Source organism: Mytilus edulis, chromosome 1 (assembly GCF_963676685.1).
Source record: "Mytilus edulis chromosome 1, xbMytEdul2.2, whole genome shotgun sequence".
NCBI lineage: Eukaryota > Metazoa > Mollusca > Bivalvia > Mytilida > Mytilidae > Mytilus > Mytilus edulis.
The window spans coordinates 49,494,035-49,518,279 of NC_092344.1; the positions used below are offsets into that span (position 1 = coordinate 49,494,035).

At 31.5% G+C, this 24,245-nt stretch overlaps 1 protein-coding gene across 1 annotated transcript in view; it reads right to left on the reverse strand.

The window, feature by feature from the left end:
* Positions 1–3,424: 3,424 nt before the first annotated feature.
* Positions 3,425–24,245, reverse strand: part of LOC139513313 (E3 ubiquitin-protein ligase rnf213-alpha-like) — a 110,077-nt gene continuing 89,256 nt past the window's right edge. The window contains exons 70-85 of the mRNA XM_071301707.1: positions 23,663–23,697; positions 22,741–22,844; positions 22,072–22,225; positions 19,189–19,372; positions 18,741–18,841; positions 17,454–17,511; positions 15,269–15,456; positions 14,496–14,634; positions 14,072–14,155; positions 13,520–13,712; positions 8,996–9,212; positions 8,548–8,622; positions 7,378–7,575; positions 6,157–6,246; positions 4,826–5,019; positions 3,425–3,674 (exon numbers count right to left, since the gene is read on the reverse strand). Coding sequence (XP_071157808.1) covers positions 3,482–3,674; positions 4,826–5,019; positions 6,157–6,246; positions 7,378–7,575; positions 8,548–8,622; positions 8,996–9,212; positions 13,520–13,712; positions 14,072–14,155; positions 14,496–14,634; positions 15,269–15,456; positions 17,454–17,511; positions 18,741–18,841; positions 19,189–19,372; positions 22,072–22,225; positions 22,741–22,844; positions 23,663–23,697 — 2,207 coding nt within the window. The 3' untranslated portion in view covers positions 3,425–3,481. The remainder of the gene's footprint in view (positions 3,675–4,825; positions 5,020–6,156; positions 6,247–7,377; positions 7,576–8,547; positions 8,623–8,995; positions 9,213–13,519; positions 13,713–14,071; positions 14,156–14,495; positions 14,635–15,268; positions 15,457–17,453; positions 17,512–18,740; positions 18,842–19,188; positions 19,373–22,071; positions 22,226–22,740; positions 22,845–23,662; positions 23,698–24,245) is intronic.

The window sequence follows — 24,245 nt, forward strand, 5'->3', positions numbered from 1 at the left end:
AAAGCCGTCTTTCCCAAAAAACTTAATAAGTATTAGTTTAATCACCAATAGTGTCTGTATGCAGATGTCATATCTGCCTCTATTGTTATCATACTTTTGTTTCAAACTTCATTTCAATGTTTCAGGTCAGAAATGAGCATCTTCTGTTTGTCAGTTAGGCATGTACATTAGAACGTCCATAAAATGGACTGATGGTTTTGATACATGTATCTTAGCTTAGCCTTATGCATGTTTTCTCTGGGCTTTTCTGATTATACCACTTTCCTTATAAAAAAAAATAAAAATCATAATTTTAGCTGTTTCCTAACACAATTAATTAAATTTATGATTAATCATGTATTTCAATGATAATATCTTGAGTCAACTACTACTACTAAAGGTGTTTAAGGACCTTAATTACCAATGAGGGTCTCACACTGCTGTTACTCAATGTTCATATATGGCCTTGAGACATCATTCTCAACACCGACAGAATTTGCTTTATTTTAATTTGACAATAACAAACTTTTTTTAAAAATACAATAAGTGTGACATTTATAACATGTCTTTATTTTAATAATTTTCCTTTACCTTCCTTAGCTACAAAGGATGAAATTCCTGGGTTTTATTGAAACATTCTAGAGACTTGCAATCTGATTGTTTTCAGTCTATGTTTAACAAGCAATTGTTGATATGTATCCATTTACTTCAGCCATGAATTTTTTATCAGTAGTCAGGTTTTACAATTTGTGTGTGCGTCTATGTCTATGTTTTGTTTTAGTTTTATTTTCAGGTTTTTGCCTTGTTTTGCAACTTTGTTTGGGTTCAAGTGCTTCATGTTGACACTTTGTTCATTGTAGCTAGCTTATAAATACCATGTTTGGTAGCCAAAATATTTTTTTTCTCGAAATGAATTTTATGTTAAACTAGTGTGAAAAGAGTGTTGATAAATACATTTCTATCCAAAGAAAAATAGACAAAATTGTATGAGCTGGTATAAAAATTTATTGATAAACAATAAGGATTTCATAACGATGCATAACAAAGACTAAGTATACTGAATAAAACTTAATAACTACAAAAAACATATACAGTCAGAGGTCAATAGTGTTCCAATGTTCAAGATATCCCCTAATTATATATTCATATAAAAACACAATTTTTTAAAAACATTGTCTAAAACCAAATATATGTCTGAATTGTTGAAATTTTTGCTTTTTAACCCATAAAAATGTGTACAGTACCTATTTGTTATTATGAAACATTTATCACAGGTCCATACTGAGAAATCATTTTTACATACAGATATCAAAATAAATATATTTTTTTTGTCATAGAGTCATACATTTTTTCTTGCAGGAACTCAAATTGGTCTTCAAACACTGGTTTCCAAGAAATCATAAATCATACATACATTTCATAATCATTGCAAGAAACTGCAGACAAATTATATTCTTAATTGTAAAATAAAATGGAGAATGGGTCCATGGGACACTGATGATGCCCCTGCTTAAATGTAAAAAGGGACATAACTCAAGCATTATGTACAAGTTTCATTACATTTAACTGAGGCAAACTAAAAACAAAGTACAAGGGTGACACTGCTGCGGCAGTGGCATAAAAATAAAAATAAATCAATTCAGACAAGAAATATCTCATGGAGAAACTTTATTACAAAATGATTTTTGGTATAAAATACATAGCACAATTTTCAAATGGTGAAAATCTTTTGACCTCTTACTGTACATCAAACAAAAAAATAAACAATTATACATCCTGTTTACTAATTGCAAAACAAAGAAAAAAATAATACTGATGAATGAATTATCACAAACAAATGATTGACCCTCTTAAAATTGCAAAAAACAAGTATGCATGCACAACACACTGTAGAACTAAATCAACCTTCTTGCATTGATTACTTGCGTAACATATTTAAAACAAAGTAACTTCCTTATCAAAAATCATTTACAAACTAGATCACCATAATCTGACTAAGTTACTAAAAAGCTTTACTCTTAAATTATTATTGATTAAGCTGTTGTTATCAGTTTTAAATCTCTAGTATAAACAAGAATGTGTATCAAGTACACGGAAGCTCATCTGCACATTCATTTTCTATGTTCAGTGGACCGTGAAAATGAGATAGAATTTCTAATTTTGGCATTAAAATTAGAAAGATTATATCATAGGGAACATGTTTACTAAGTTTCAAGTTGATTGGACTTCAACTTCATCCAAAACTACTTTGACCAAAAACTTTAACCTGAAGCGGGACGAACTGACGAACAAACGGAGGGACAGACGGACTAATGAACAAACAGACGCACAGACCAGAAAACATAATGCCCATAAATAAGGCAAATAAAAGGATTTTTTTTTTAAACATAATAGAATTAAAAACCAAATCATGTAAACCTTACTCAACAAACATTCTAATCTTAAATAAATGACCACTTAGTCCATGCAATACAATAGACTTATCAAAATATGCAAAATCACATGTGTTTCATAAATCAAGTAAAAAAAGTGTCAAAGCATAATAAGAGCAAATGTAATAAAAATATAAAAACAATAACAAAATGTTTCCATCTACAAAAATATCTACATGTATTTTCAAAATGAAACTATTAAAGAAACCACCATTTTACTTTGAGCCGTTGGATTTTTTCGATCTGAATTATTTCCCCCAATATATTCAAGCTTTAAATTATTATTTAAAGAACTTATCATTATATTTAATGGCAAAAATCTCAATCAGAACTTTTCCAGCTCAGAATATTAATTGCCACTAATATGGGAATCAACATGTTTTTTTTTACCTCTGACCCTCCCCATCAAGGTTTGGGTGGTCATTTCCTCTCCGTTCATTGACAAAAGTGAACTGATACCTTTTGAAAACTTTTATGAAAGGTACTATATTTTCTGGTTAATTTTTATATCAACATTTATTTTTCTAGGATTGCAAATAAATGTTTTACCAATTCTATGGTCAATCTTATCAACACTAATAAGCATATAGGCTACAATAAGTATCTACAACTTTGAATCCTGATCCCTTACCTACAAAAATTTATAATGAACCACATCACAAGACCAAACAATAAATCATATTATACCTTAACAAAAACAAAAACAATCATACTATTAACAATTTCAATGGCATGCTCATAGTAAAAAAAAATAACAAAGAGCCATTTACTCAAGTATAAAACTATGTTGGTTTATGACAATTTTGTGGGTACATAATGAAAAATCTCATGACAAATTAGTAAGACTATCTTGCCAACCCATAGCTATGTATACATTGACTTAAACATATTTGAATCAAATTTTGTATGATAAAATAATATTTTTTCTTCCTGGAAATATACATCAATTCTAATTAGACTAAGTCTGAAATCTTAATACAAACAAAATCATTCTTTGAAACTTTCATAAAAAGAAAGTCAACATGCAGTTACCATGGTTACACAAACTTGAAAGTTTTATCAATATGTTTCTATAACATCTGCTCCTTCTTGTCAGTAAATATTTCATTAATAATAACCCATATTTCTACTCCATGACAGCAAAGCAGACGACAATCTTCATCCTTAGGTAAAGCATTAACAAATCTTTGAAGCCAATCCTGTGTTGGAGTTTCATTTACATATGGGGGATCATACAGATAAGATTCAATTGCTTCATTCAATCTGAAAATAGAAACAAGGCTTACTTACATTGAATGCTAATAGCATTGCTTACTAAGAAATGATTCAGTAGCTTCAAGACAGAATTTTAATAATTATTTTCTAATTAAGAAAAAACACATCCACTTAAGGGATAGATATGTGACAATTTTTTTTCGTAAGGTCAGTTATAACAAAATAATATTTAACTCAGGATCAAATAAACTCATCATAAATACCAGGATTAAAATTTTATATTTATGCCAGACGCGGGTTTCAAAAGACTCATCAGTGACACTCGAATAAAAACATGTTTAAAAGGCCAAATAAAGTACAATGTTGAAGAGCACTGAGGACCAAAAATTCCTAAAAGTGTTGCCAAATACATCTAAGGTAATCTATTCCTGAGGTAGAAAAACCTTATTTTCTCAAAAATTCAAAGTTTAATCTCCACCAGCAGTGGCATGGACCCAGTGGTTGCAAATAAACTCATCATAGATACCAGGATTAAAATTTTATATTTATGCCAGACGCACATTTCATCTACAATTATTATTTTTTTTAAACCAACAACCATACGTTGTTATAGGGATTTATTTGGGGATGTGCATGCTAAATCAAAAAAATTAAAACTGTGAGCTGCTAACTAAGGAACACCCTCCCCTTATAAGTATTCGGTAAATGGAAGTTGAAAATTGATTGATGTGAAAGCATATCAAACGATACCCCATATGAAACTAGATACCAAATTCTAAGCCACTCTGATTTGTAGTTCCTGAGAAATTTACAAATGTAATGGGCAATTTAATGCAGTCTTTGATAAATGCATGAAATCGTATTTGTAATTTAATGCATGGTTTTGTCAAAGTAATTGTAATAGAGGGTTGTAAAAGGTCCTTTCCCTGCAACGTATTTTGCCATTTTTATTTCATATGCAGCTGTGAAAAAGGATCGTTATTTAACATGTTTCGTGAAACCGGTAAAAAGATCCATGTGCAAGAAATTTTAATTGTTAGTTCATTGCATTGTGATGTGGGAATTTTATTTCACATTCTTCTGTGTGGATACCCCCCTTTATGCCCCTCATAATATAGTGCATAACATAGCAATGTAATTTGCCTCAGTCATGCCTGAAATTATTCTTTAACACATAAATTTGATGGATAAATACATACCCAACCTTGGACATATCAACCGACTCTTCATCTTTCTGAGGAATGTCTATAGTTAGCAGAAGACAGTCAAAGATCATCTGTGATAAGTAATCTAGCTGTTCTATTTGTAAGTTGTTCAAGATTTCATATAAAGCATCACTTTGTCCTTCAGAAAGTTTCTGTTTAAAATCTGAGGAAATATTATCAAATGAATCCTAAAATGGAGATGAATAAAATGGTTAAATCTTTCATTGATAGGAAGAAGTCGAAATAACAAAAAGACAAAACTCAACTATCGCAATTTTTAAAATTTCCCATGGCATTGTCAAACTGGTGGTAAAGTACTTTAGTATGAAGAACTGGCAAATTTGTATTCAAACAGTATTTCTATTTGTGGTATTAACTCTTTTGAATTTCCCAAGTTGATTCCATGGAAAACTAATGACATCTAAATACAAAATAATACTGTCACATGTATAACTTTATTGCAACTTGTCAGTTCCATTTGACATTTACCTGTACAGGTTATTTATTGAAACCTATTTTGACTCATATGACTTTCCACTTGGTTTGAGCATTATTTTTAAAACACTCTCTACATTAGATAACTGAGTTAATACATAATATAATTCTGTACTGAAACACACAAACATATTTCCTATTTTATGTAATAGTGAGAAAAAAATTAGCTGGCAACTGATCTATATCTTATATGTAAAGCAATGAGGCAATAACTTACATGCATAATCAAAAAATGTTTTTCAACTCTTGTTTTTGCATTCCTGATATAAGTCTTGTTTTATCACTTATAATTGCCTTATTAAATCAACTAAAAATTCTGTCAGAATCAAAACTTCAACAACATTAACAGACATAGTTCACTTTTGTATGATTTCATACTTACAACATCAGGAAAAAGGCTTATTCATGTAAAATGTTTTGGTTGCCATTATGTACATGGGGAAAAAAAGTCAGATATACAACATTGGAATTGAGGTAACAAACAATTAAGAGTAGGTCATTCCAATGCAAAATGACTTGTAGCAGAAGACAGGTAAAAGAATGAAAAAATGACCCAAATTTCCTAAAAAATGGGTATAGGTAATAAAAACAATGCATACAAGGGGATGGGGGTGAGGGTGCAGGGGTCTTGATCCTGAAATCTCAGGCTTAAAAACATGAGATCCTCAAGTCCCAAATTTAAAAAAATTAAATGCTGACATCTCGAAATTCGAAAAAAGAAGTCCCGTATCCCGAATGGGTCAATCCGGAAATCCTGGGCTTAAAAACACCTAAGCTCCACATCCCGAAAAAAGTTCCTGCCCCCCCCCTCTAACAACAATAATACAGACCTTATCATTGTTTTCTAGAAGTTTTGTTTTCTCCAGTGCCAAAGTCATCCACAAACTTTGTATGTGTTTACATTTACAGGACTGTTGTGCCTGAAATAAAAAAAACAATTCTTACTGCATTTACTCTCCCCTTACAAGAATCCCCTTTCAATATCCTTTTCATTAAGCATAATCTACAATCATTCTCTGATATGGTCATATTACTAAGGAATGCATGTGTGTTCCATGTCAGGAAATATAATTACTTTGATTTGTTTTATGAATTGTGACTCCATTTTGAAGGTCTGCTCTATTGTATTGTGACTCCATTTTGGAGGTCAGTATTGCCAATATTATTGAGTTGAGTGTTTTAACTGATTTTGATAATACAATCCACTACATACCTTTTATATAAAACAAGAACTATCTTTAAAAAAGATATCCGACGTATTTAAATCGAGTATATGTTTAAAACTATCATTTCGATAACCTTCAGAAGCACAAAGATACCATTTAAATAATGTTTTCTCTGTTTGTGTTCAGTATTCTCCGTCCTCGTATCTTTCTGTTTACATTCACCAAAACCCCGCGGAAATCTCACATGCGTAGGTGCGTTCTAAAAGTCATGTACGTTCGTACAACAAAGTTTACATTAAAAATTATATAATTGTCCCGAATAAACAGCTGTCACTAATGCAAAGAGCTATTGGAGAAACAATTATTTTAATAAAAATATAAATCTTTGTAAGATCTAGTTCAAATATTTAGTTTTTCACTTGCTTTCCATCTCGATATAATTTACGAGACGTTTTTTCAAACACAACCAAATCACCCACCATGACAGCATTTTGTCCTATCACAAAAAAGATTTCCGAGCATGCATATTCTGTTGCCATAGTTAAGCGTCCTTAAGTTCAAAGGGCACAAACCGAAAAAAAAAAAAAAATGAAAACTTGTGTACCTATATAATTAATGCACACAAACTGTGTCAGGGAGTGTACATATCTAAGGTGCATGGTCAATAGGCAATTTACCAAAAAAGACTTTTGAGTTAAATATCTAAGCTGTAAACTATTTATTATAAAGCAGTAAACCATAAATGCAGCGAAACAGTTTCATCATAGAACAAGGCATTGCAATCAGAGTATAACTGTTTTTTTATCAGACCACAATTTGATTTATATAATCATTATTTTTGTAGTAAAATGATGTAACAAAAGTATAAATGAAACTTTAGTTTACCTTCTGGCTAACCAAGGAGTCGTCAATCTTCAATATGTTGACCATAAAGTCATTCAATGAACTCTCAGGGTCAGAACCAACTGACTTGAGGAAGCTTATAGCTATATCCAGTTTGTCCATAGTATCACATAATTCTGGGAACGGCTTTTGAATCAAGTCTTTCTGAATTTGGCTAAGTACAGGGGCACTAATTTTTTCCTGTGTGAATAGAGAAAATAACAAATTTTACAATACTCTTTCTAATATCTCTCAAAAAGAACATGATACAGATGTATTTAAACCTGTCGATGTTTTCAACTTACAGTCGATTTCATTGAGGGTGTAGAGAAAGGTAGAATCCTTGTTAGCTGAACCGTAAAGATTATATTAGGTAAGTATACTACCCTCCTTTCCAAGTAGTCTTATCTTACAGACAGATAGATTGACTATCTGTCGGACAAGTCTACTGTTAAAGGAGGGTAGTTTACCTAACCTAATAATGACTTCATGGTTTAGCTAACAAGCTAACCAAGGATTCTACCTATCCCTACACACTAAATAAAGTCAGCTGTTAAGTATCCTAAATGGTTTTTTTTCTATTCCATATCTGAACATATATAAGGTGTTAACCATAATAGTTATAAGTATCTAACATGTTTTCAAGTTAAAGTTTCAACAAGGTCGTTAAACTATTTTTGTACTTGAATTTGTTCACTGTTTCAGAATCTAATGAATAATGGGTTTTATTTTTCAAAAGTGCACATCAGAGCATAATGTAACTTGTTGGCACTGTCAACAATGGATATTCTACTTCCACTTTGTGGTAAAATGTGCTTCAAATATCTCAATTGGAAGAGCATAGCCTTAACCAAATATCACTTTACTTTACATAATATGTGGACTAAAGCTATACCTTTTTGTAATTTAGATGATAATTTAAAATCCTGGTTTTAAATATTAATGGATGGACATTGCCATATAGTTCAATTAAATTCTGACGGTCAAAAGATTGTTCATGCTTTTCCTCAATTAGTAGGTAAAAGGCCAAGACAAATCTCAGAATTCTACCTGTCTTTTGATCTATGGTATCTATGATGCGTTTATTGTAAACTTGGTTAATAGATGAAAATCCAATTGAATTGAATGATTTGATATCCAAATTTAAAGTCAGGGTAAACCTCTGATTCCTACCTGTTTTATTCTGTCTCTGAGCTGTATAAATACTACAGCATTGGTTGTTTCTGATCTGTATACAACTGTATCAATCTGTAAGAAATAAATGTGATTCGTTAAGACAATTGTTTTTTGACAATTCTGAATTGACCCTTTAATTAGAATTCAAATTGTACTTGGTTTAGAAGGGATTTCAAGTTTTATTTGTCAATGAAGAGCAAGATGAGAGAGGAAATAAATCAAATGCAATGTGTGCCTTTAGTAAACTACTTATAATTGTTTTATTACATTTCACTTTTTGTTCAGCTAAAAACTTTTGATATCAATAGTTATTTCTATCAAAAACTTGAGCAAGTGATACATGTACTGCACAGGTTTGCTTGAGGTACTCAAGTAATTTACATTTTATATTTGATCAAAAATAAATTGTCACACAATTTCTTCTACAAACAAAATAGAATCATACCTCTTTAAGTAGAACAACAGACTTTGTAAACAGAAATCTGTCCATCAACTGTCTCTCTAGATTAGTAAAGCTGTATTCCACTTTGGTGCCCTGTCCCACTTCAAACGAGTAGTTACAATTAGCTAACACCATTGGAAGTAGATCTCTGTCTGGGTGATAACTGATCAAGTGGGCTGCTGACAGGTCTTTTACATTGACCTTTGGGAGACTGTCATATCTGAAACATTACAGAATGGCTTTCAATGCAGAATCAGTATAAATTGTATACTTTTAATAAATACAGTTGGTATTATAAAATCAAAGAGCTGAAAGCTCTGAGGAAAAATGACGCCACAGCCTCTTATATTGGGATATGTTTTATGCAAGTCTTGATTTTCACATACCGTAATAAGTTTAACATTGCAACATGTCTCGTAAGCATATAATTGATATTTGTATATGTGTGTGTGAAGTGAAGATGACAACTGATTGTTTTTTTTAGTACAAATTAATAGGCCAAGAGTCAAGACTACATGTACCTGAATGATCTACAGTTACAATGACTACTGGCTGGTTTTTTTTGTACCAATAAATAGGTCAAGAATACTGGAATGATCTACAATATCCAATGACTACTAGCTGTTCTTTTGTACTAATAATTAGGTCAATACTATTTTAAATGATCTACAATATCCAATGACTACTGGCTGTTCTTTTGTACATACTAAATAAAGAGTACCTGAATGATCTAAAGTATTCTAAGTAATGTGTAATTTTTTTCTTGCAATTACATTTTTCTAAATCAAAAATACAGACTACTAGTATCCTTTTCAGACCAAATGATTATGAAGAGCCTGTTGTAACAAGCTCTTATACCCCACTAGTTCTATAACATATGACTTTGCATTTTAATTAAATTTTTAACGTTTTTATACTGATATTTTCATATTTTTTTTTGAATGCGAAGTGTGGCACATTGATTGTAATTTTTTTTTTATCAGAACAGAGAATAAAAATCATAAATAATCCTCCCAAGGTCATATGTAATAGGACTAATTACCCACATACTCATTAAATAAGTTACTAGTGACATACAATGTAGTTATTTCTGTTACTTGAAGCAAATTCTATTTCTGTAGATTTACACAATATCATATTGTTATACTTGTTTTATTTCACCTTGAAGATTAGACCAATAGGGATACTCCTTTGATTTTTTAATTAATGTCAGTCAGGTCGCTTTATATGAAACTTGAAACCACTTCTCTGCCATATTGATATTTTATAACAACTCTCCCCATGACCCATATAGTTGATATTCATTCTTTAACCATATATCATAGTAAGCTAGTTCTTTATTTTACACTAACCCACAATCTGTCATGTCAAATTTCTGTCTCCATTTAAGTTAATGCCATTGAACCATCATGGTATTGAACACAATTCCAAGTAATTATGCAGTTATTGAAATTTGTGTCAGATTGGAATAATGAACTAGACCTTTAGGAATTGATCTCATAATTTAATATGGAGCCATAGTATGCGACCCCTGCCCTGTAACATAAATAAACATGTCACGTGGCAAAATTTATCACCAGAGATTACAAGTCAAGAGAGGATGGATAAGTCTCCAAAATACTTGCCAAACTGGAACTACAACAAGAACAAACAAGGCGTTGAAGCCAAAAACAGGCTATTATTTGAACTTGGAATTATTTTTAATTATGGAATTTGCTTGATTTCTTGTTATTGAAATTTTTAATAAATTTCATGTTTATTCTGTACTGAAATGTTCTGTGCTGCGCACAACACTTTCTATTACAAAGAAAATAGTATATTTTCAATAGAATGCACTGTGCCGCGCACAACACTATCTAACCAAAATACATTTTATGGAAAGTGTTATTAACCGCTCAAAAGATTATAATACCAAATAAACATGGAATTTATTACAAATATTAAACACACGAAATTATGCAAATTCCATAATTAAAAATAATTCCAAATTCAAATAATAGCCTGTTCAAAGTTATTTTTATTTATTTAAAATGTAGTTGAGGAGCTGATTCACACGATTGAACCAGACGAATTCCTCAAAAAAGCATGTCCGAAGAGAACCATAACTGCGGAGAAATTCAAAGAATACCATGCAACAATTATTGAGGAAAAGCAAGTGAAGAATAACTCTAACTGTGAGTGTATTGACATTCCACCAAGTAAAACATCGTACAATATTCAAACTCATCCTTTGTAAGACAGTGATCACGGAATCCGGGTACGTTCGCCCTGATTCCGGTTTGCCCTAGTTCCTGTTTGCCCTGAGACCATTCGCCCTAATACTTGTTCGCCAGAGTCCGTTCGCCCAGATTTTATATTTTAGTATAGTGCTGCATTGTGTGTATATAATTGAATATGTTGAAGTCAGTCTCCAATTTCACCGAATATATACGATATATGGTCATGTATTATGTTGTCTATAGCTAGCTGCTACTAGGTTACACTGTAGCAGTAAATGATTTAGGGTTTCATTTTCTAATACACATGTAAACTTCAATAGTTTATGGAAAATTGCAGTGGTTCGATAATCTACTTCAATATATAACAAATTTGTCAAAACACACTTGAGATCAAAGAAGCCAGTGTTTTTACCCATCCACGCTGACTAATTTTATTTGGAAAAATGTTATTTTCATTATTAATCCATCAATCCAATTCATATAACAATCAGTGATATCAAAGATTTCAAATTATACCTAATCAGCAATCAAAATTCAATCAACAGTAATTAAAAGTAATTATAAAATAAAGTTTAACAATGCAGCCAAGAATTTTATTTTTAAAATAAATATAAATTTGGCAAATATTCTGTATTTAGCTTTTAATAGATATACATAAATTTTAATATATATATGTAACATATACATATCATAAATGAAAATAGGGCGAACAAACCCAGGGCGAACAGACTATCAGGGCAAACAAACTCAGTGCGAACGAACCTAGGGCGAACATGTAATCGGGGCGAACGATCCCGATACCGTGATCGCATCAAATCAGCTAAACGACACTGTTGTGCACGCATCAAAAGTAGAGAGCTTCAAATCTGTTCTCACGCCCTTCGAATAAATCGTCGGCGCTCTCGCAAACCGTTGTATTAAAGCCAGCATCGATATCTACAATTTATTCACATGTCATACAGATCAGTCTGTTACAGACTCTGCTGTTGTAACCTGGTAACTTTGTAAACAAATCCGTTACTTCGATCTGTCTTATAACCAGTAGAAAGTGGACCAACACGGACACATTATATTTTCTTATAATAAAGGCAGTAAGTTGTTTGTAAAACGAAAAGACAATCTAGTTTTCTCCCAATTAATTATATATCTTTAATGTTTTAACAATGTTTTAGTTTTACTTCACATAATCCATAAAGTTATAAAAATAGATTTATGAGTATCTTAACAACATTGTGTTGGTACACTTCAATCTTTTTGGTAATAAGAAGGACCAGAGACCAAGTGTCATCAGACTATTCATACTTGCAGCGATGGTATTAATTTCCGATTATTCTAAACTTCGTAAATCTTGATAAAGACCAGTATCTATCCAATGGATGTCAAGATGATTCCGATTAATACTTTCTTAATGGTTGTTAAGTTGAAATGATAAGAAAGGCTGACATTATATAGGAGAACTATTTTGTCTAGCGATTGCTGATCATTGATGTGTGATAAGTCCAGAACCATGCCAAAACGGATCTGTTTGTTTATGACGTAGATAAAAGCGAAAGCTTGAATAAATATGAAAAATATAACAAAGGGAAAGCTCAAAATACCATAGAGGTAACAATAAACATATGAACAGGTCAACATTTTTTATTCTGTGAATAAAGTATGTAAACTGGTTCCCGGTTGATTAATACAAGCAGATTCCAGTTTTTATGTAAAATAGTAAATACAAAACCAAGCTCGGTAGGCGGAGAAATGTAATGGAAAGTAAATACGGAACCAAGCGCGGTAGACAGAGAAATGTAATGGAAGTATAGGTCAATAGTATCGGAAACATGCCGCTGAAAGCGTCATTTTCCAATTAAGTGCTTTTCTTGTACCATATCATTAAAATTTTATTTTTGGACATAAATAGTGATAAGAAAACTTTCCGTGAATTTCTTTCAGTACCAATTAGTGTAAGTTTGTTATGATTATCATATTTAATTCAAAATTTTATATTGAACATTTTTTCTCCCTTAGCCATGCATTCATGCATGGCTAAGGGTTAATTGAACAGTATTAATATATTTCATTTAGTCAAACTAAGTGTTAGCCATGCTTGTGTTTAGATCATCATCAATTACAGACTTATATTTCCCTGAAAATTTAAAGATAATGGTATTTGGAAATAACTTCATAAAAGTCATCCCTGTTTGTGAACTTTATTTTATAACTAAGGCTTAGAACAAGACACTTAAAAGAATTGCATTTTCCATAAAATATGATTATTCCAGATTCAATTAATTCAATGTTTATATTATTAATATTGTCATACTTAATTTTACTCTGCTGGCAGTATTTCTGCAAGAACAAGTTCTGCTTCTCCAATAAAAAGAACAGTAGGGCGTAAGAACATAGTCCAGTGTCTCTCTCAGATGGTAAAACACAAGCTATTGATGTTCTCTCATCCATTCTTCTACGACAATTCTCTTTAGATAGGTATACAAAGTTACCATTCACAGGGAAACCTACAGATAGACAAAAATAAAATATGTTCTTTTACATTATCTGAGCTCATATTTATAATGCAACCTCTTTTATTATGAACAGTTTTAAAAATAGAATTGCTCAAACACATATGGCAATTTACAACACAATTGACTGAAAAAATTCAATCAAACAAACAAATTAATCTAACAAAGATTCCAACGTAAAAAGCATAGCAGATAGTAATCAACTCATCATAGAAGCAAGGATTGAAATTGTATACCCCATAGTGTGTCTACAATTCATCAGGGATGTAATTTGACAATGAAGACAACAAAATCTTGTTTTGTCCTTGATAGCACATACCATAAGGTATATATTTTTAAATGTGTGTACATACCATATCCTTCCAAAGACTGATGGACATTCTCCCAAGCTTGTTTGAAATCATTCCAACAGGACTGTATTTCAGATGATCTTGTATCTATATAAAATAAATAATACAAATATTTTAAAACATAAACAAGAATGTGCCCAAAGTACACGGATGCCCCATCTGCACTATCATTTTCTATGTTCAATGGACCTCGAAAATTATAAAGATCATATCATAAGGAACATGTGTACTAAGTTTCAAGTTGATTGGACTTCATCGACCAAAAACTTTAACCTGACCCGGGACGACCGGACGGAAGGACGGACGGATGAACAGACCCGCAGACCAGAAAACATAATGCCCATAAATAAGGCATAAAAACCTGGTTATATATGGCACTTATTACCCAACTTAACCCTTTCAATAAATTTCCACTAAATACACTTACCCTGAAACTCTATAAGAATTTTATCCATTGTTAGACCTAATGCCTCTGCTCTATCCAATCGTCTGCTGTATTTCTGTATCAACATTTTCTGTAGTCTTATAATACCAGGTACAAATCTTAAAGCTCTAAGGAAGTGCTCCTAAAAAAGAACTTAATTCAAATTACATACTGTGGATTCATTATTATTCGTTGGATACCAATTTTTGTGGGTTTCGTGAGTACAGGTGAACCACGAATTCAAATGTTTAACGAATAATACATTTTCAATAGGCTTTTCAATAGAAATTGGTAAAACCGTGAAATGAAATATCCAGGGATATGCAAGTTTTCAGCAATCAACAAAAATTGATACCAACAAAAATCCACAGTATACAGGCACTTTTATATCTTACTATAAGGTATGTATTTTGATCATTGTTGAAGGTCCAACCATGCCATTAAGTAGTATATTTCCTTTTTTTTGTCACTGGGGGATAGTATCCCATTGGCAAGCATGCTACATATACTAATTTTTATATTGTGTGCGGAATTTGTTAACTTAATGCCACAAGATTAAATATCTAAGAAGATGTAGTTTTCCCAAAATCCACAAAAATTAGTCCCAATGAAAATAAATGAATGGGACAGCATGTAACTTGATTAAACTAGTGGTTTTATATCATTTAAATTGTCTTGTCATTTTGCTAGAATTTTGCCTTTGAAACTATTTTCTAATTAACAGCAGACTGAGATATATTTTTACTAACTTAAAGTGAATAAGAATTAATACTTGCCTCCTCTAAGAACTGTTGAAGAACTGGACAATTTTGTTGAGACTTCACAAATGTCTGCATTAAATGATCAACTGATATTCTGTCTCTGAACTGCCATACTGAGGGATTTTCTGATAATAAGTATTCAGTTCCCAGGATTTCTGCTGGTTTATCAGTTTCATATAACAATTGCAGCAAAGGATCATTTCCTATGAAAAAAAAGTTAGTTTTTTATGTCGAAGATGTTGATAAAACTAAAAAATAATGTGTACACATCATATTCTGTATTTATTCCCCATATAAATATATTCCTTTAAGCACTTTTGTCCCAATTAGGTTTTGTCTTTTTTTAACAGTCTATAATATAATAGACAATACCTGCATTTTTACCACTATATTCAATTTTTAGCCATATTTGTCATGTTGGTTGTCTAGATCACTAGTCAATATTTTAGAAACGGAATACCCAAAAGATGATTGTGGTCAAGTTTGCTGCATATTTAGCCCAGTAGTCCATAGGAGAATATTTTGTAGAAGTCAACAATCAATAATGACCTCCAAGTGATAGCAAAAGCTCACACTGGCCTTTGATCCAGGTGGGCTGAAAAGAAGCCTTGATGGTCTAAGTAAATGTTTATCTTTTGTGATCACTAGACTTTCAACACTGAAGTTGTGAGTTTGAACACTATTCTTTTGTGTGAGGAAAAATAGAGAATGTGTTCACAGGACTCATACAATACTTTGCTTGCATATAACATTATAAATTTAAACTTGATCTGTGTTATGTGGTAATAAAACACATTGTGTACAAGTTTCATAACATTTGGTTTGAGGCAAACCAAAGTTACGACAACAAAAACTAGTTTTTTGACATACGGACAGACAAGGGTAACACTTAGTGCCCCCTCTGCTGGAGCAGTTTCATATAATAAACAGCTGCGCCATGAGCGCATGATACGCCCGACGTCTTTTGTGGAAGTTTTATGCAATATTCATAAATAGTTTTTGAGAAGGTTTTAAGCAATAACCATTTATTGTTTTTGAAACACGGCAGGACATGTGAAACCCCCCACCCTGTTTTTTTTTTTACAAAAAACTAAATATCACTAAAATAAAATTTTGAATCAAAACCAAAAAGTATACAGATCTTTAGATTAATATAACAAAGAAGTGTGTAAAGTTTTAAGCAATAATTATAAATTATTTTTGAGATACGGCGTGACATGTAAAAAAAACCTCCCCTGTTTAACAAAATACTCAATAACTCCAAAATAAAATTTTGAATCATCACCAAAAAGTATACAGATCTTAAGATTAATATAACAAAGAAGTGTGTAAAGTTTTAAGCAATAATCATAAATTGTTTTTTGAGATACAGCACAACATGTAAAAAAAACCTCTCCCTTTTTTACAAAATACTCAATAACTCAAAAATGAAATTTTGAATCATCACCAAAAAGTATACAGATATTAAGATTAATATAACAAAGACATGTGTAAAGTTTTAAGCAATAATCATTAATGGTTTTTGAGATATGGCGCGAAATGTAAAAAAAAAAACTCCCCCTTTTTTTTTTACAAAATACTCAATAACTCAAAAATGAAATTTTGAATCATCACCAAAAAGTATACAGATATTAAGATTAATATAACTAAGAAGTGTTTAAAGTTTTAAGCCATCAAAAAGTTTTGATCTTATTTTCGCCAAAAAGTATACAGATCATTTGACCATCATAAGAAACAACTATATTAAGTTTCATGAAATCTGGATAAGTGGTTCTCTAGTTACGGTGCGACATGTTTACGCGGGACAGACAGACGGACGGACGGACATCGGACATTTGTATACCATAATATGTCCCGTCAAAATTTTGACGGGCGTATAAAAACCAACAATTAACAAGATTGTGTCCCAAGTACACAGATGCCCCATCCCCACTATCATTTTCTATGTTCAGTTGACCTTGAAAATGGGGTAAAATCTCTAACTTGGAATTAAAATTAGAAAGATCATATCTACTAAGTTTCAAGTTGATTGGACTTCAACTTCATCAAAAAACTACCTAGACAAAAATCTTTAACCTGAAGCGGGACAGACGGATGAATGAACGGACGGTCAAACAAACAGACGAACAGACCAGAAAACATATTGCCCATAAATGGGGCATAAAAAGAATCAACATTGAATCTGCAGGAATAATCTTACCTAGTCTTTTATCATTGACTATTCTGTTATTAACAGTGTTCATTATTTCTTCACTCTTCTGAAAAAACAGAAATGATGAAAAGATTATGAAGTGGCTGTACTAGAAATATTAAAATGACATTGTTGAAATTAAACCAATTCATCTTGTGCGGTTATGCAGTTGTAAACTTGAATTCTACTGGCTGCCTTGCCATCTGCTAAATAACCATGTTCTCCGTACACTACCCAATCAAATTGTCCTAATAGAAGAAACCTTCTTACAAAACATGTGCCTGTAGCCAATCAGAAATCTTATTGTAATATGTTGCCCTTTAACCTATAACTATAGACTTGAAATCATGTGTGCTATAAAAAGAACAAAGTAAGGTACATGCTGTCTTGTGATAACCTTTGTGTATTTATGTGAAATTTCCACTAGTTGACATCTATACATGCATGAAGCAATCAATGGCTTTATCAATATAGAGAAATTCAAATAACATATATTTATTATACATCTCTGTATTGTATTATTTAACAGTAATAACAGATTTAAAAAAAAAAGTTTTTCGTCCAGAAAACCGTTAAAAATATAAATAAGAAAAAATATAAGATGGAATGAAACAAAGTGAAATGCTCCCGATCACATTAAACCAAACGGTAAATAAAAATATGTTCAAAAACTATCAGAACTGTTCTTCTTCTAAAAATGAAGTAATTCTTTTTTATAAACAATAGTTACGGAACAATTGTTGAAAACTTGTGGACAAAGTGTAGTACGATTTTGCTAAATTTTTAGGAGGCATTGTACAACTTGAGCTTGGTAAAGCACGAATATTTGATGATGTTTCACCAGCAGTTAAAGCTAATGCTTTAGAAGGTTCAGTGATGCTTTCTGTTAATATCCGTCCCATACGTATCTTATCATCATTATCAACCCGCTGATACAAAGAAAGGGATGCTACTGACTTATGTCCAGTTACGGCCATGATCTGTGCATTGCAATAGGAGTTTTTAGCTAGAACAGTAGCCCCAGTAGCACGTATTGAAAGGTTAGAATCACTACTTTCCTTTAAAAATTTGGGACCCATTTACAGTGTAATTTCACCCCTCTTATTGCAATTTGAGGCATTAAACTTGGAGAAATAAATTTGGAAGGGGTATAAAAATTAATGACAAGTAACCCACTGTCAACACTAGGGACTATATTTTTGAACAACGAAAATCAAGGAACGACAATTGTGGTCACGGACCTAATAATTTGAATGCATTCAAAATTGATTAAACTTGAAAATTATAATCTATTACCTCAAGGACCGGCACAATGTATCTTTTATTAAAGTTGTCTTCCCATGTCTCCCTTGATCTTTTATCCTTTAGTAAACAAATATCGTCTTCTGCTCTCTCACCTAAAATAGACAGTATTCTCTTGGTTCTTGCTTAAAGTATGTGAAAACCACAAAATTAAAAACAACTTCAGATCTGTCATTCTGCCATTTGGACTTACAGACTTTTCAATTGTTCCTTCCTTTAGAATTTTAACATTTGGTTTAGAGCATAACTTATAGTTTTATTTGATTCATTTTTTTCTAACTGTTTTTTTTTTTTTACTGTTTTTGAAATCTTCATATCTTGTTATTTTGTACCACTGTTAAATACCAAGGTTCTTGTTCCTTAGAGTATCAATATCAATGTCAGTAGCCTTTTAATTGGCATGATGCCACTTGTTTGATACTAAATGAAAAAAAACATTTACCAATTCTAGCTTGTGTACGACTGTTCATAATTTCTGCTAAAAGATAGTGTATTAGAATGAGTACATTCTCGACACTCTTCCCAAGAACTGTAGATATCGACCTCAGATCTTTCTGTATATGACTCAATAGATATGAAGGTATATCATTCTCCTCTATATCTGGCTTAATGGATCTACATATGGCCTGAAAAATAATTTGTGGTGTTCAATATTTACTGACGGAGAACTTATGTCTTCAAAGGAGTAAGATTACATAGGGACAAAATTAAATAAAGATTAATCTGGCCAAACTATTTCAAATTTTACATATAAATAGTGGTGATAGTACAATTAACCCTTAGGCTGCTGCATTGATTTCTATTGTACTTTTGTGTAATGCTGAGTAAAATTATAATCACTGATGAAATAAACATGTTCACTTACAATTGCTGTATCTTTGTAAATATTGAATATTCATCAATAAAAGTTATTTAAAAAAGTATTGTTAGATTCTGTATTTTTTATTTATTTTATTTTTGTGTGAATCTCGGGTCATTTTTTAGGGCGCACTACGTTTGCGCGCAGCTTTTGATTACATTTGCGCGCATTCATAAATATGCATACGGTCGGACCGTACGCGTACGGTCTGACTGATATTAAGAAGTTGGTCAAGCTTATTAGATACAAATGTATATAACAGATCAACATGACTTATATCTCCAATTAATATAAAAAGTTCAACAGCATTTGACATAAAAACTTAATATTTTAACTATTTAAAAAGATCACGCTTATTTAATCTGTTAATCTCCTGTATTTTGCAGGCCGGTAATTCATTAATTGCAGCTCAGTATGCTCATTGAAATTGAAGTTATCGGAAGTAAACATAATGTGGGAGGACAATTGTTTCAGAATATTTATGAACTTTACAAAAGAAATGCATACGCAAAGGAACATGCATTAACAAAACATGTAAATGTAAAAAATACGACGTTCTTATTAGAAGCAAGTGTCACCTTCGGCCAGAGTAACAAAATAGAATTCACGGATATACAATTAAGCAAATATTTAATTTCAATTGTTCGCTTATTCACTTTATCATCAGCCATCTATTTTGTAATAATAACAATTTGTATAACTAAAAATAAAGATTTTGATAAATGTTTGTTTAAATTTAACCCACATGATCCCAAAACGTATGATCAGCTGGACCGTACGCGTATACTCATACGGTCCGACCGTACGCGTATAGTCGGACCATACGAGTATACGTATACGGTCCGGACCGTACGCGTACGGTCCAAATACTCATATGGTCTGGAACATTAACACACTGATTAAATTATAAATGACTATACTTTATTGGTATTTTAATAATAAATATGACTATCAATTATTAATTTTGAAAATAGTTAATTCAAACTATATATTGTTCATATTGAATTCTAAAATCAATTTAAAACCCTGTTATATATATCTTAAGTTCAAGTTATGACAAATGGCTATGTCACAGATTTCTTAAACTTTTGTCTACACCTTTGACTTGTTGAATTGTATATGAAAATCGAAAAAAAAAATATGCGGCTTTATCTCCTTTTTCCCTGCCTAAGAAGAGACTTAGACTAACTTTAGGGGTACTGATATTTGTAAATAACTGAACAAATTAATAAATAATAAAGTATTATGACCTGTATTTACCTGAGTTTACCTGTCAAAAAAATGCGCGCAAATGTAAGCAAAAGCTGCGCGCAAACGTAATGATTTTTGCGCGCAAATGTAATGGTAATGCGCGCAAACGTAATGCACCGATTTTTTACCTGTACAGGTGCAAATAGAGGTAAACAAAGGTAAACTTATTTTTTCATGTTTTATTAACGAATCCATCAATGTAAAAGTATCCATGACTTCAGAATTGAACCAATATAGTTAAAAATCTCTTTTAAGAACTAAGTTCCATTGTGATTATTAAAAAATAAAAGTTTCTTCTCAGACCAACGGCCTTTTTATGCAAATATTTTCCGGTATTTTCCTCCAAGTTTCACTGTGCCGACTTTTACTTCCATGTACAAATATATTTATACGACAAGTTCATTGTTAAACCTTTCATCAATATATAATCTTGACAAACTTAAAGTTCGGGTCTATCGATGTCAGTCAATATTGATTCACATTTGAAAGGCGAAATGATAAACATCGCGAATCCTGTTTCATGTCATCCATTTTGAACAAGGTCTGGGAATCCCCGTAATTCTCGCTTTAAAAGTCTCCTGTTTGCAGTTTTGATAGAATGTTTCTATTTCTGTCTATTATATCTTCGGTTCTCGTCCAAATCCTTTTAATCGGCCGCCGTTGTTAAATAGTTATCATTGAAATACTTCCGAACGTGTTGGCCATTTCTCCAAATAATGTCTGCCATTTTGTCACTTTTTTCATCAAAAATTTTCACTTTCGGTTTTATCGCTTATACCTGATTAAAAGTCAAGAGACACTCGAAAGAACGCAGATTTTTACCCAATCAGAATCCATACAAGTCGAAACTGCCGCAATCTCATGAATATTGACTCCGCCCATTCCATGGTAACTGTGTAAACAAAGGAGTTACGGAAAACGACTATAGTCGCGAGTAGCAGTAGCGGACTGTCTTAATGGAACGACAATAGTCGCGCGTAGCAGTCTAAGGGTTAATACAAAATAATTTTTTTTGGTACATTACATTATAAATGATATAATGATCCCTTAATTATGAACTATTTGTGTTGAAACGTCCCTTTTTCATAATAATCATAATGTCCACTTATGATGAGATTTGTTTTATAAACAAGCTTTTGAAAAAGACCCATTTAATAACCTATAAAAATTCAAAAGGTAATTAATTTCTAACATCATTTGTTTATTTTTCATTACCTGTGCATTGTTATTTGCACCAATATACATTGCCATATGCAGTAGTAACTTCATAATTGCACAATTCACTGGCTTCAGACTTCTTTCTGGAAATGGCGCTAAGTTTCTATATTTGGCTCGTCCTAAAATGTGTCCAGTATCTGTAGTGTCAACTCTGCAAAAATATCATAAGTGCGGACAAGGAGAGATGTCATCGTTGCAATTTGTGTAACAGATATTTGAATAGCATCTAACCAATTGGTTGACATATTATTAAATAATGATTTTTTTTTAAATCATATTTTTTAACTAAAAGGTATTTGTAGTCAAATTCACTGTTCTTGGAATATAAATGTTGTTAATAGGTCTGTTTGTCAATTCCCTTAATAGACCCTGAAATTAGAGATCCCTTTTTAGTTGTCTTCCCTGTAAGAGGTACAATGGTATCAACAATGGAGAGCTAGCGGATATAGCAAAATTCTCTGTGCGTAATGTGTAATGTGTTTAACCTGCAAGTTATTTTAACTCTCAAGGTGTTTACAAGAACTTTTATATATGTTTACAGTTTTACTATTGCTTATAATCTGAGTATCTCATAAACTTTTTTAAAAATAAATATTCAATACTGACAAGTTTCTATTATAAAGAAGGGAAGATTAAAAAGGAAGGATCTCAATTTAATTCAATTACCCATGATCCTTGATATTTCCAGCTTTGAGCACATGTGATTGCCCTCCAATTTCAAGTCCACAGTTCTGTGCTTTACATCTGGCTACAACTGTAGGCCTTCCACACTAAAACCAAAACTTCTCATTACTATTGTGGCACAATAAATTATTGACAACATGATGAACAACAATCAATAACACACAAATTGAGATTGGTGCCATGGGTTGTTTTCTGCTCTTTATTAGGTGTTTTCTGCTCTTTGATAGGTGTTTTCTGCTCTTTGTTAGGTGTTTTCTGCTCTTTGTTAGGTGTTTTCTGCTCTTTATTATGTGTTTTCTGCTCTTTGTTAGGTGTTTTCTGCTTTTTGTTAGGTGTTTTCTGCTCTTTGTTAGGTGTTTTCTGCTCTTTATTAGATGTTTTCTGCTCTTTATTAGGTGTTTTCTGCTCTTTGTTAGGTCTTTGTTAGGTTTGTCGTCTCCTTGACACATTCCCCATTTCAATTTTCAATTCAAAATCGATATTTAGTCATTAGTTAAAAGGGACCAAACAGAAAAAAAATAAAATAGACAAATAATTGACTTCTCAATAGACTTAAAACATACTGTGAATTATATCTAGCAATAAACTGACAAGATGAACGTTATGTTAGATTTTGAAAATTCACTGTGAACCAGGTTAATGACCAATTTTACTATTAGTAGACTTCAAACTTCAAAATTCTGCAGTGATAAATAGAAAAACTAGTGAAAGAGCAAATTGTAGAAGACACATTTGAAAATTAATGTTTGTTCTCTCTTTTGTATTGTTTTTCCTCATATCATATCAGAGCCTTTTATAGTTGACTATACAGTATGAGATCATACATCTTCTAATCTTTAAATATGAAATTAAATTTTTACAAGATTCTTTAAATATGAAACATAATTTTTAAGTATATGCTTACATCACCAATAACATACAGATGACCATTTGGACACCCTGAAAAAAACATATAATTTTGTCAAGCAATATATAATTGCTAGTGAATTGATAAATTTTCCTTCTGAATGAAAGATTTCTAAAAATGTTGATTAAAAATACCATCTTTTGTAATTATGTTCTCTCTTAAGCTTGTATTAACATACACACACACTGGTGATTAAATGTATCTTATCCAACAAGCATTGAAATAGTCTTGGAATCTTAAATCATAATTTCAATTGACCAATAGTCTAACCTATTTTTTTTGGAAATTTACCCCTCAATGTAGCCTATGTAGCATTCTGCTGTTGTGTAGAAATTTAAATTTCTATAAAATAAAACATTCTCATAATTTATAAATGAATATCGTTCTTTATCTTAGATTTCAATAAACGTACACCAATGCATCACAATTTGTAAAAGTAAACAATAATTATAGGTCAAAGAATGGACTTCAACACATAGCAAACAGCAAGCTATATAAGGCCCCTGATTATCAGTCGTGTTTCAGAATCAAATTTGACAATTAAAGTTGGGGCATCATGACTCTAAATAACCAAAGTCAG